The sequence below is a fragment of the Argiope bruennichi genome, chromosome 8, assembly GCF_947563725.1.
Source record: "Argiope bruennichi chromosome 8, qqArgBrue1.1, whole genome shotgun sequence".
Taxonomy (NCBI): Eukaryota; Metazoa; Arthropoda; class Arachnida; order Araneae; family Araneidae; genus Argiope; species Argiope bruennichi.
In genome coordinates this window covers 7,613,507-7,626,059 of record NC_079158.1, presented here as the reverse complement: position 1 = coordinate 7,626,059, position 12,553 = coordinate 7,613,507, and the positions used below count along the sequence as shown (strand labels likewise).

The window sequence follows — 12,553 nt, the reverse complement described above, 5'->3', positions numbered from 1 at the left end:
TAACAAATTTGTAATCGCGAAAAAATGAGTTACTGTTTAGTATTTGTAAGGCAAATATGGAAATTTTATATGGAAATTTTCATACGAAACCAATTTTTTAAGTTTCTGCTAAGGACGATGAGTTAGTTATTAAAGTCATGGAATGAAATTTAGAAAGCAAGTTTTTAAGGCTTTGTTATATTGTGCTCTTTTAGACATTAAGGATTATTTAATGCAGATATAATAGCATACATAATGCATACATATTTCTTGTGCATATATAATAGCAGCTTATAAAAAGCATTTAATAACAAATTTTAATAAATCTATGAAATATGATATAAAAACGCCAATAAATATCTTCATTGGGACAAACTTAAATTTTAATGAACAACTATTATGATTATGAATGATTTAATGAAAGCGATTTTAAATTAATTCGAAACAGTGTAAAAGCGAATAAAATGTCCGAAGTATTTAATTAAAAGTTATGGCGCCAGATCCGAATTTATAATACCAAATAATATATAAAGCTAAAGTAAGTGATTCCAAATGACGAACTGATTTTGCTTAAAATTATGCGTAGCATAATGTGCAATAGATTTAGAATTTGAAATAGTGCAAGCTTATTTATAGTAAGAATGCGAACATGAATTAAACTACACGAGCCTCTTACTGATTAGAGGAAAGCGTAAGTGATTTGAGATCGAACCAGCTTGATTTCGACGATGGCAAATTCTTCCCGTGGAGACATAATCTGGCTAAGAGGTTACAGACAGAAGTAGAAATACAAGATTATATTTCGTTATTATAATTTAACTAAGTTAAACAATGGTATTGACAAGTGTCTACACCAAAGGTACTAAATTTGAGTGCCGAATTTCATTCATCCAGCTCTATTCCTTTGTATTTGTCGTGTTAACCTATATTCAAATAGCCAGTACAGACATACTTCCTCTGAAAGGATTCGCTCATAATTTGACAGAAATTTATAAATTTGGTCTAAAGACCGTATATTAAATTTCATCCATCTAGCTCAAAGCATTTTCAAAGCCTTTGACACAGACAGACAGGTAGATATAAGACCAAAAATATGCGTTTCGAATTTAGGGGGGTCTCGTGGAGAATCGTCAAAATCTCGAGTACAATACTTTCTTTGTATTTCATAAAAGTAAAAAGTATCTATAACTTCATGCTACGTAAACGTGAAAATCTGTTTTGGAGTTATTGCAATTGATTGATACAAAACTTTTTTTTGAATCTGTTTGAAATTCGCAACAAAAGCATATAACTACAACCAGTTCGATTTTTTTCATTTTAACGCAACTTTATTTATAGGTGTTGCTGCCTGGGCGGTGACCACAGACGTTTTGAGGATTAACCCCAGACCTCATGATAATCCTTATAACAGATACGGACATCAGGGAAAAACAAGGGTAAGATATCTCTACTAATGCTTAGTTCCTTTAATAAAACGATTCATCTATTTGGAGAGTAAGAAATTAGTTACAATGCTCAAATGCCTTTGTGTGCCAGAGCTTTTGTGCCAAGCAGAAAGAAATTACGAATAGCATTAATTGCCGTTCACCTCGTTAACTGATTGATTGATCTTAAATCATTTCCGGTATTTTATTTGTTATTAATCTGTCGAGGAATTCCACGAGAAATGCTAACATCTTGCACGAAGGAACATGTAATTGTTCTGATGATTCCTTCAGTGTTATTCTAAAAAAAGCGTTTAATAAGTCACAGGAAATATTAATTATTATTTCCTATTTTTTTATCTAATTCAATTGATCTTATTAGGAATAATAGTTCCAATGAAATCCTAGCAGATGTTAATGAAGGGGAATGCCTTTTAATTTAATTTTCATGGTTTATAATTACAGCATATATAGTTTTATTAGTAGTAATTTTTGAAACCTATAGAATTTAAGTAAAAAATGGTGTTCATTTTTTTCTACTTGCTTATTGAAAATATTAATAATTACCATAATTAAAAGTAGCAAGCAATTGCATTAAAAGAAAAAAAAACTATTGAAGAAGGTGAATTCAATGCTTTTCACATTTCTTGTTTCTTTTTGATTATGAAATTCCGTCATTATTTCAGCATGGAAGACATAGCATTTTAAAGACTATTTGGTTATCTAAAAAACCCACCGAATATCCATTGATTTAATTTGTTATCTAAAAAAAATCCATTGAAGATTTTAGAGGGACTTGGGAATTCTTATCTGGTTTAAATGATATGTTGATGCTTTATGAACACAATATATTTGAAAGCATCATTTTTATAATGACATTTTTACTCTGCTATTATAGATGGCAATTTAGTATAAATAATTTTTAGATTATTTATCAAATAATGAGATAATGTAGATTATTTATAAATTATGTTAATTTTAAATAATTTAATTATTTATAAAATAATTAACATTATAAGAAATTAAAATTTTTCTCTTATTAACTAACCATGAAAATATTTTATAAAACAAAAACTTTAAAACAGGTAAGCATTCGTTCAAAAACATAGAATAATTCAGATCTATATGTTGAAAAAATGTAATCACTTTGTATATATATTGTTAAGTGCGTAATATGGATGTGTATTTTTAAATATGTTCTTTTGACATTACAAAAATTTAGTCCATGGGTTAGGGATTTACAATAATTCTCGTACGACTTTACAATTATTAGAAATATTAGATTAGATATTAGACTCTTTAATTTATCTACAAGATGTTAGACTCCAATTTATTATTATTTTCATCTGATTATTTTCTTAGTAATAACAATTTACTTGATTTTATTTTTTAAGTAACTTTCTATCATGATATTTCTTTTCGCCTTCGCTGGTTTCTTTGAACTAATCTCGTTATTTCCAAATTAAAACAGCATAACATAATAGTTTTTTCCCCCCTGTTTTCTAAATCCTTATTCCGTGAGCATAAAAAGTTTGATAAAATAGTTGCAAACATTTTAATAACTAATCATTTATTTTATAAAGATAGATATTTATTGACAATATCAACTACATTTTTCATATTTAGTAGATATTGTCAATAATTCAATAACATAATTCAATAACAAGTTCAATTATAGGAATTCCCTCGGGGCACATCTTCAGGTGTGACGGGCTTCACAACCTCGAGGTATCCTAGTGATCTGGTCTGTCTTCCAGATTCTCCTCCCCTCAGTCTACTGCTTTCCGGCTCTCCATCAAAAGCTGTAACTGCTCTGTTTGCTTCTTGCTTCTGATGGACAGCCAAAAATTCCACTTGACTAGTGGTGTACTGTTGGACCCTGGTATATCAATTCGGCTGGTAACCTAATGATTTGGTTAGTTTGCTAAGGATCAAGCGAAAGGGCCGTTCTTTGGGATTTATCGTTAAAGGTGGTCAATGTTCGGGGAGTTGATTCTGATCGCATAGATTCGTGTTAGCACTAAGGCAAGTGCTCAGGATGGGACAATCCAGAGTCAGTTATTGCCTTCCCAAACGGTGGTGAGCGGTGCCATCGGAATACGATTTTTTTTTCTTCCTTTTGCATGGTTTGCTCTAAAAAAGTCCCTTCAGCGGGCAGTATAAAGAATTTAATTTTAGTAATGTTCAAACATATGACAGATTCTTTGTTATAAAGCTTGTGTCCGAAAAAAATGAATCTTTTAACTATGTTTCGCCTTTTTTACTTCAAGTTTAGTTTAGTTTTTAGGTGAAGTCTCTTGCATTTGTAAAATGTGTTCTGGGGACTTGCTGGTTGAGGTTAGTTCTAAAAAGCAAGACCAACAAATAGTCAAATTAAAAGCTTTAGTGACAATATCTGCAAATGTCAGTCCTTACAAAACTTTAAAGTTCTCCAAAGGTGCTATCACCTGCTGGGAATTATTCAACCTACCTATAGAAGAAATATCTAATGAGTTAAATGAGTTACAAAAATTAATTCAAGTGCCTTTAGCACTGAAATTTTACCATTTGGGTGTTCACACATCGTATGAAACAGAAAATTTTTTTGTACTATAGGCGTGATAAAGGTCTAAAGAATCTGGTGATATAGAAATAACGTACCAAAATGCGAGCAAAGGATGGCTTAAGAAAGCGCTTCATAGGAATAAGAAGATATTTAAACTGGTTTTAGATGGTAGTAGTTAAAAGCATATTAATTTTTTGTTCTTATGTTTTGCATTAGATTTTTGCACTTTTAACTGTTTGGTATAAAAAGATTTTTTAATTTCATTTTTAGTCGAATTTATTATTTTTTTATTTCCATCTTCTTACTTGTTATTGTTTTGGAGCATACACAGGTCTATATTTATGCAATTTTGTAAATATTGTCTAGTAAATAAAATTAGCGTAGATAAAGTCAAAGATAATACTCGATAATCTCAACTGGAGATTTTATTCAAGGAACTAAACCTTACATCTGCTTTTATCCATGAGACGAAAATGACTCGAATATTCCAGGTTTAGAAAAATACAGGAATTATAAGAACATTCTAGAACAAACGAGAAATAACAGAAAGTAAATCAAACACAAAACAATTTTTTTAGGCAACTTGCCTGCAGACAGATACGAATATGCGAACTGTTGCTTTCAGTTCAAAGCATTCATAGCACCATTGAGCTATTAAATTAGCACCAACTTCGCGAACAAGTTTCGTTACAATATTATTTCTCAGAAATGTCACATTTTATATCCATAAATTTTTTACCTAGTTTTATAGAAGTATTTCCTTTTGTACTTTAATTACAATTACTTAAGCTTACTTTCAAATATTCAACACTTTTTTCTTTAATAAAAAAATTAAAGATATATTCTATTATTTGCAAAATTAATAAACAAATGTGATTTGATTTCACTACAGCTGTTATGTTACATTTTCTATTTAATAACAGTGTTGTGATCACTCTTATTAAATAGCAAGTTCGTAGACAATTATCGTAAGAACCGCTAGTGTTGAGCAAAATAGTCGAAAAATCAGAATTATAACGAGACAAAGAGAAAACTAAACGCATGAGTCCATTATATCGCATTTCACCTACATATATTTCTTGTTTGCGAATTAATTTCAAGTTACTCACATAGCGAATGCAATTACCAACCTCATAATCAAATAATGTGCCTTGTTTCCAACAGAGGTTAAGAAATTAATGAATGAACTTATTGTGAGAATGCTAAACAAATTGAGAATTTAGCAACCTTCGTACCAAGAGCTTTTCTCAACCGTAACCAAGATACTCCTTTCCAACTGACTGACAGAGCAGAACGCTGGACTAACTGAATAAAATCCCTCTAGTGATGCCTCAAACAGTAAATATACGCTAGGATGTGCCCTCAATTTGGCCATTATTTTAAAATGTCTTCTAAGAGCTACTTTGTTTTCGTTTCTTTCAACGGCCGCCCTTAAATATAATTGCTTTATATATTTTCCCAGAAACTGTTCGTGTATTTCCATATTTATAATCATCATGGTATATTCTTTATGAAATGTTAAATATGATTTTGGATTGAGGCTGGGGGAGTAAAATATATCGTAAAAGAAATATGTGATGCAAAAGTTTAAGAAATACAGTATTATTGGCAAGAATAAATTAAGGAATTAATTTTAGTTTAATAAAAAGATGGATATTGTATAATTAAATAATTTCAGATATTCCTATCACAGTGGAACATGGCTAGTTTAAAACAGAAATAATCGTTAGAAAAATTCGTATTTTTTTAAAAAATTCGAATTACGAAAACTGGATCTAAAAGAAGAAAGTACAGAAAGAGAAAACTACAGCTTTAAAATGGAAAGTGAATTCTTTTTAATAGTTTAAATTAATAATACGTAATTAATAGATTAAAAGACAGTAATAATAATAAATAAAAGAAGTTTTCTAATATTAGATGTTTTTAAAAAATTGAATGAAAAGAAGTAGCTACTTTTATAAATAAACATCATGTAATATTTAGAATGAAACATATGCAGATTAAAACTTGGAAATAAGCAACATATCTCACATCTAATACGTTCAAATTTTTTACTATGCAAGCAAATATATTTGTGGCAAAAAAAGAAATAATAATAATAATAATAATAATAAATAAATAAAGCAGAAAAACGTTTTTTCGAATAATATTTTCCAATTTTGTGTTTTATTCTGTATTAACCGTGAAGAAAACAAGCATTTTCCTGTACAAAGAATTTATAATGACTGGACCACCGCGACAGCATTCGCAAGGACTAAGTTTGGGTCTTAAGGACCATCACCGGCCCTGATACAGCCCTCTACACACCTTCCCGTAGGAGGTGAGTCCTATCATTGATAGCGGGTAACTGACCCACACTATTTCAGTAACAACCTGGTGAGGCGAGAAACAAACACCATTTCGCAAGCTTCTCATTACCAAATCTGAGGCACCCCCGATGGGATAAAAGTAAAAGGAAACCGAATTGTAAAAGCGGAACCGACTCTAAGACTCATTTTCCCTACCACCAAATGAGTAAGAGTTCAGTTTTTTTTCCCAACAGTAATGAGGCTAGGCTTAAGATTTTTCAAAGGATTCTGTTTATTTTCGTAATGTTTGATGCATTTAAAATTAAACATTGTTAATTAATCGATCTTTCAGATTAATTCTGAAATACTTTTGAATTAAAATAAAACAGAATAAAGGAAATAAAAATTTCTAATCTGCATAGCGTTACCCCAACTGGCTTAGAAAAACTCACGCATTTGCGTTACCGTAACTAGCGTTGTAAATTCACGCATGCGCATTGTGTTCTGATTGTTGACATGGCAACCAATATCAACGGACGATTTAAATTATTTTTAGATTAGTTGCATGCTTTTGTAATTAAAGTGTATTTATGTTAGTTATATATTTTTTGTGTATGCCTATAGTTTTAAGACCATCGTCTTTTAAGTAGTTTTTTTTAACCTGTTTTCAACCCCGATTATTTTAAACGATTCGTTTTTTTTTTTTTTTTTTTTTTTTTTTTTTTTAGTGTTTGATGCATTTAAAATTAAACATTGTTAATGAATCAATCTGGTCATGATGAATCTGAGAAAATTTTGTTGACAAATTTTTGAAATATTACATAAATTAAGAAAGATATTCTTTAGTACCCATAAAGTTTAAACACTCAGTGACTGTTTTCAATAATCATATTACAAAAAAAATATTTTATTTCAGTAAAAAATATTATTATATTAATTGCAGATTAATCCTTTCCACTTTAATTTAAAGTATGAATTCTATTTGAGCCAACAGAAATTGAGAGAGATACATATTACGTTATGACTGAAGGCGTTTATAATATTATAAGTGAATTATATGCCTATCAAAATTTGAAGTTTTAAAATATTTTAATGAAGAAGCTATTAAAGTAGGAACTGCATAAAATATTTAATTATGAAAATTTTAACGAACATTAAGATTGGCGAACCGGCTGGTCGCCAAAGGCGGCTAGTATGAGAATAAAATTCATTTTTAACAATATAGCAAAAAAATAAGAAAAAATCAAATATTTTCTAGGTTTCGCAAGTTAAAAATCATCATACGCAGGTAAATTTAATCAAGATGTCTTCCATCGTACTTCATGCGTTTTCAAAAACAAAATCTATCAGATGCCACACATTGTTATCATAGAAACACCCCAGAAAAGAGTTTTTTTTATAAAGACTAAACAAATTTTTTTGATCTGGATTTAAAAGATTTCCAAAGTATGTTGTTTTTGGTTTTCTTAACTGTTTATTGAAGCATGGAATCCAGCTCTTTGTGACGTGATTGATATCGATATACGCCGGTGACCGACAGACGCACCCGACTGTGGAGAAAGTAGACGGGGAAGATTGAACCAGTTTATTTTTAAAAGTTTTTTTTTACGTAATTTGAATTTTTATGACATCAAAAGAGTTGGAAATAGTGTATCTTTATTATTTCGCACACATTTTTTGATAAAAAGAAGCATAATATAAAAGTCAATCAGCAATTGGTAGTTATAGTTTTGATTTCTTTATTACGTATACCTATAATTTTGATTGATAAATGTCAGAAAAGAAATATAACTATGATAAAGTTTTTTTTTTAATTATTATTATTATTATTACTATCGAGATTAATCTACTCAACAATCTTGTTAAGAGCTTGTATTGGTTTTGAGGTAAAAAAATTGTGAAACTACAACAGATTTTTCTGAATTTCAATAAATTAATAATTTTACTGTTGACGAGTTCATAATACGGCTTGCTCAATACAACTTTGCGCTAATAAGAATAATGTTGCCTCAATGACTTGACATTACTCTTATTAATGTTAGAAAATTCCTGATGATGATACGATTATCTCTAAGGGATCGAATCGAAATAGTTTTGCAATAGGATGTGTTACACCATTATTTCACAGAATTTAAGACGATAATTTCTGCGGGCTGCACTATCAAACACTGCAAACACATGACAAACACTATCAAGCACACTGAGCAGGACATTAGACAAATTGCTTTCATGCTCGTTGTCTGGGAAGCGGAATACCAAGTAAAGGGACATAAGATATGAAAAGAATTGCTATTTCACTCAAAATAAGTAAAAATGGAATCTTAGAGTTCGAAAATCAAATGTGCCTTAAAAGCAGGTAATGGATGGAAATGCCGATTCAAATATTTAATATTACTTTTAAAATTGGAAATACTTTGAAATGGACGCAGGGGTGATGAAATTCACCAGAAAGGTGTGGTAGGATAAATACTTTTAAAATTCGAACCTGAATTGTATAAAAATAAAAAAACGCTATCTATAACAAATATTTTAATATGCTTGTTTGTGAAGTTCATAATTACTTTTCTCTTTAGAAGTAGCAACAAAATTTAAATTTGTAATTAGAGCATTTGAATTCTTCTCATCCTACTCAAATTGAGCATTTGGTTAAGAAAAAAAAATAGATAAATTTTTATTTTTATTCGTCTACTTATTAGTAGCAAGATTCCGGTATATTTAAGTCAAATAATTCGTTAGATACGCATGCAGAGTGTTGGATGTATCAGATAATGCTCATATAGATGTAAAATTAAATTGACTTGAATAGCTGAAGTGAAAAAGGAATTGAATTCATTAAATGTTCGGCAAGTATATTTCATTATTATTGCTAAAAAGAAAATTAGGTATTTTTCTATGGAACATTTTATTTAAGTGCTTTAAACCTTATCCTGAAAGCAATAATAAAAGAATTTTCATGCTTTTTGAATAGAGAAATTTAACCATTTGAAGCAATATACACATATGCCAACTTTAAGCCAATACTTAATTACCAATACAATACCAATACCAATACAATAATTTCATAGTAACATCGACCAGTCATGTTTTTTGTTTATGAATTTTTTTTTATTGATTCAACGGTGCAGTTTTACTTTATTCATCTTAACCGACAACTAAGTCGTACTTGTTCAAGCATCAGATCAGACTGGTTCTGTTTCTCCTACGGATTTGAGAAATAAAGAGTTTCCAGTTTTATTCTCTTCCTTTTCAAAACGAGAAATAACATAAAGAAGCAGGTTAAAGAAATACTTTTTGCACTTATTTTTTTATTATTACAAATATTTATACTATTCGATTGAGTAAACGGTTTCTGCTTTAGGATCCCAGAAGTCTGTGAACACTATCTTCTTGCAAGTGACCTACAAATGAGTCAGACGTGTAAAAAAGTAAACGAAAGTTAGCTGGAAAGAGTTTCCGTTTCCGTATCTGTAAGAAAATTCGAGACTCATGATACGGATCATCCCCTTAGGCGAGGTGACCCCTTTTTCTTTTAACAGAATCACTTCTCTGAATTCTCCAGTTGAGTTCCACCGTCGTTTCACATTGAACGGAAAACTATTTTTTGGAAGAAATAAAACCTGTTAAAGTAGTGAACACAGCTTATTATTTGTGGTCAGTTTATGACTTGACTAACTGTCATGTAACTCCTTATCTCTTGATCACGAAAGAAAAACTTCTATGTTTTAAGTGATCCCAATAAAGGTTTATGCTTGCTTCTTAACTGAAATTGTTCTGTTCCTAAGTTAAACGTGGATTGCTCTATTTCTTTAAAAAAATGAAACTAGTAGAGAAGGGATTACAGTGATTTGAGCTATTTTAGCAAAGATGCTAGACAATTATTATTTTTCATTTTCTTCTTCTTTTTTTTAGAAAGAAGGAAAAACATTTTAATAAAAAAAATTCTTTAATTTGGCTTTTGGAAATTTATAATTATAAATTTTCATTTATTTCAGCGATTCCAAATTTTATTTCCCCTCGTATTTCTTTTCAAATTTTTTTTATTCCTGAATAACCCCCGGTATAATATTCATATCACTTCCATCCTACAGCCATAGCTCTACATTTCCTCCATTTCAAGATTTTATTAATAATTACTCTACAAGATTTAAATTAGTTGACAGTTTCAAATATTCGAGTTAATTTAATAATATTTGTGATATTTATTTTAACTTTTAAAGTTTGTTCTATTTTTTAACAGGTGTAGTAGGTTAAAGCAAAGCCAAAAAAGAATTGAAAGCAAGATTGGAGTAACTACTCAATAATTTATGTGGAAAAGTAATAATTCCTCTTCGTAATTATCTATTATTCAAATTAAACTTTGAATTTTTTATGGAATATTATATATATATATATATATATATATATATATATATATATATATATATATATATATATATATATATACATTAAAATTTAATTAATGCTACACGAACTCTGTAAAAAATGCTTTTTGTCAGCATTTTCACACGCTGCAAGGAAGGGATAAAAATCTATTATGCTTAGCAAATTCTTATAAAAGAACCTTTCATAAGTCTACCCATGTCAAAATATCCCTATCAGAATCTCATAGTATGAAATCATTGGGGAAAAATATTTCAGTCCCTTTTCGCTCTTACTTTTTTGTTTTTTTTGTTTCGTGGACTGACGTATTTTGTCGCTTTTTTTTGTTGTACATAAATTATGCCTCCCTAGATGAAATAAAACGAAATTTAAAAATTCCTAAGTCTCTTCTCTTCGGTTACGAAACTGCTTAAAAAATGTTTTTACACACACACACACACAACTTCGGCAAATGCATGACCGAAAAGAAGAAATTTTTGAAATTTTTAACTTCGACTCATATTACTACCGGAGGCATAGTTACGAAAGAGGAGATGATAAACTAACGGTGGTTCACAGCGCAATATAAGAGCAAAGTGGCAGAAATTTTTCCCTTCAGAGATTTTACTATAAAGGTAAACTGAGAGGAAAGGGTTACTTCTGATAGAGAATTTACAAAAAGGATTACTCTCGAAAAATGCTTAAAAAATTCCGAATAGTAGCTAAAACTAGTTTTGAAAGATATTTTATTTTACTTTGAAACATATTTTGTTGTATTTTGAAAGATAGAACGAAATCTGAACGAACAAATCTGAAAAGTTCAGATTTTGATTGGAAGAATGTTCATTTATTTGTTTATTTTTTAATATCTATGATGGTATTCTAAATATTAATTACACAGTGAAATAAAACATTTCATTAGATCCCTGCAAAGTAATAAATGTTTGTCAAACTAAAAAAAAAAATCATTTTTTAATTAAAAAGAGAAAATGTTTTGTATTTAATACCGCGTTTCTTTATAAAGTAAGACATGAAAAAGGATTAAATAGAAAAGAAAGTGGGTGCATAAAATACAGAACATCTGACTAAAGAAAAATTGTAATCATTCATCCGAATTATGTAGAAGGTATCTACACTATTTCATTATTTAACACGGATCATTAAATATTGAGTGATGAATCCTTCAGCGAACTGTAGACATGCTCATTAAGCCCAATGAATTGGGGCATCCAATGACAGTGACCATCAAATCCAGATGATTCCTTTTTATTTACATCGCATTTGACGATGTTCTGATTCTCTTCTGAATGTCTTATCTGGCTCATTTATTAGAGATCATTTTTTTTTTATTAATGCAAGTCATTCGAAAAAAAATTGCGAGACAACTCAGCACGTTTTATGGTCAGAAAATCTTAAAATGATCAACTTATTACTTTTTGTGTTTTTGTTGATCAAATAGTGGATACTCAGAAAGTCCTTAGAAATGAGGTAAATTCTCGATTATTCGAGATCTTAGTCATAATTTGTTAAAAATCTTCCATCTTAAATAAAACCAGTAATAGTGGTACCCCCAATGTTTTCTCACAGATTCTCTGACAAAGGTCATAACCTCCTCCTTCCCGCGTAAAATTGTGGGCCTTGGGTAACACCCCGGATGCTTTGTGCGATACTGATAAACAATAATTAAAAAAATATTGATCATTAGCGATAAATTCCCGGATGCGGTTAGTAGCATCCGAAATTCGAATATGCATTTAGATCACATATAATGTGCGGGTTTTTAACTTGCTCAACCCGCACATTACAGTATGGGTTGATCAAGCTAGGTTTTTTGTGACCATTTTGACCTAATATTCCAAGAAAAGATGTTTATTCGTGCTTGAATGACGCACTAAAGAGGTTTGATTATATATGAAATAGAAAAATTAGGTAAACGGGCTGAAAAAAGTTTTTTTTTC

At 29.7% G+C, this 12,553-nt stretch overlaps 1 protein-coding gene across 1 annotated transcript in view; it reads left to right on the top strand.

The window, feature by feature from the left end:
• LOC129981399 (uncharacterized) overlaps positions 1–12,553 on the top strand; it is a 50,411-nt gene that overhangs the window by 18,779 nt on the left and 19,079 nt on the right. Inside the window, exon 2 of the mRNA XM_056092231.1 lies at positions 1,318–1,415. Within this exon, the coding sequence (XP_055948206.1) occupies positions 1,318–1,415 (98 nt within the window). The remainder of the gene's footprint in view (positions 1–1,317; positions 1,416–12,553) is intronic.